The sequence below is a fragment of the Magnolia sinica genome, chromosome 8, assembly GCF_029962835.1.
Source record: "Magnolia sinica isolate HGM2019 chromosome 8, MsV1, whole genome shotgun sequence".
NCBI lineage: Eukaryota > Viridiplantae > Streptophyta > Magnoliopsida > Magnoliales > Magnoliaceae > Magnolia > Magnolia sinica.
The window spans coordinates 83,491,713-83,493,260 of record NC_080580.1 but is presented as its reverse complement, the minus strand read 5'-3'; the positions used below and the strand labels follow the sequence as shown (position 1 = coordinate 83,493,260).

Genomic DNA, 1,548 nt, shown 5'->3' with positions numbered 1-1,548 from the left:
GCGATGATCTTTACCCCCACGAAGAGGATAGAGCGTAGCCTCAGATGCTTGACAGTTGCATGGGATATAAGAGAAGCAGTGGACCCGGTGTCCACCAAAAGGAATATGGGGGTACCTTGAATGTGAGTCGTCACCTCAAAGGCCGTAGGAGTAGGGACTGCCGCACCTTGGCCCTCAACCGCTAGGGCATGCACCCGAGCCTGCTGTGGAAAGTTCGGCCGCTGCATGGGCTGTTGTGGCGGCCTAACCTGTGGTGGTGGTGGGCGACGAGACTGCTGGCTATGCCCCATTGCCCGTAGGGGCAGGATCTGCAAGGCCTGCTGTGGGGACCTAAAGTTGTGCTGCAGCGGCGTGAAGCCGAGATATCTCATCCTCGTAAAGCAGTAGGGCTCGGAGTATCCCGGCCTCCTGCAATAAGTACATATTTAGGCCGGTCGTGCAGAAGGGGCCGGCGCGGCGGCTTGTCGGGGTGGCAAGCTAGGGCGCGCCCTTTTTCCTGTAAAAGAGGAGGATGGTCCCTCCACCCTATTTCGTGGCCCTAACTGTGAGCGGACCCGTGCGACACGCTCCTCATCTTGCTCTGCCTGTGTCGCCATCTCTACGAGCTCCGCATATGTCCTGATGCTGACACAACACATCTTCGAGCGGATACCGCTTCTTAGCCCTGCCAAAAATCGCCTCATCTTAATCGCCTCGCTGGCGATCATCTCGGATGCATAGTGCGACAATTCCGTGAATCGATTTTCATATTGTGCTACCGTCATGCTCCCTTGCTGAAAGTGGAGAAATTCATTTTCCCTCTCATGTTAGTACGTCTGAGGGAGGTACTTTTCATTGAAGCGGGCCTCGAATGCCTCCCACGTCCATACGTGACCCTCAAGGATGGAGCGGAGAACGCTTTCCCACCACAAGTCTGCCTCCTTCTCAAAGAGGTAGGAAAGGAGTTCAACGCTCTCTGTCTCGGTACAATGGAGACGCTTAAGGAGTTTGGTGACCCGATTGAGCCAGTACTCCGCTTCTTCGGGGCGGTGGGTGCCTACGAGCATAGGCGGTCTGTACCGCTGGAACCGCTCAAACAAGTTACTCACGTTATTTGCGGGTGCGGTTAGACCGGGTTGCATCGGTTGCGGCACACCCATGTTCTGGGCCATGGCCTCCATCATAGTGGCCATCATCTTCTGTTGTTGCTGCATATTAGTGACCATCATTTGCTGTTATTGTTGCATGAGAAGCAACATCTGGTCCACTCAATCCATAACCGGTGGCGGAGGAGGTACAGATGTCACGGCCTGCGGTGGCAGAGCACTCGGGGCTGCCTCTTGGGTAGTGTTACCTGTATTCTGGGATCCATTCCCGCCTAGGGGGCCTTGTGGATCTTCAGGGAGGAGGTCCCTCTCGACTAAGCCGCCGTGAGGAAGGCGGACGTATCGACCCTCCGATCGCGGAGTCATTCCTAAAGAAAAATGCCCTGGCATGAGTTAGGTACCAAAACATTGTTCATACCCAGTTTATGCGTACATTTGCAAGATCCATACACAATCCATCTGT

At 54.9% G+C, this 1,548-nt stretch overlaps 1 protein-coding gene across 1 annotated transcript; it reads right to left on the bottom strand.

Moving 5' to 3' along the window:
* Positions 1-425: 425 nt before the first annotated feature.
* Positions 426-1,208, bottom strand: LOC131254347 (uncharacterized). The gene is made up of 2 exons (XM_058255336.1): positions 870-1,208; positions 426-773 (listed from the first exon to the last, which is right to left on the bottom strand). Exons 1-2 carry the CDS (start codon positions 1,206-1,208, stop codon positions 426-428), a joined length of 687 nt encoding a protein of 228 aa, XP_058111319.1.
* Positions 1,209-1,548: the final 340 nt, after the last annotated feature.

Coding starts and splice junctions, on each gene's coding strand:
- LOC131254347 (XM_058255336.1), bottom strand. CDS start 1,208: ATGATGGTCACTAATATGCAGCAACAACAGAAGATGATGGCCACTATG. Junction 774..869: donor GCTCCATCCTTGAGGGTCAC/GTATGGACGTGG, acceptor CTCCACTTTCAG/CAAGGGAGCATGACGGTAGC.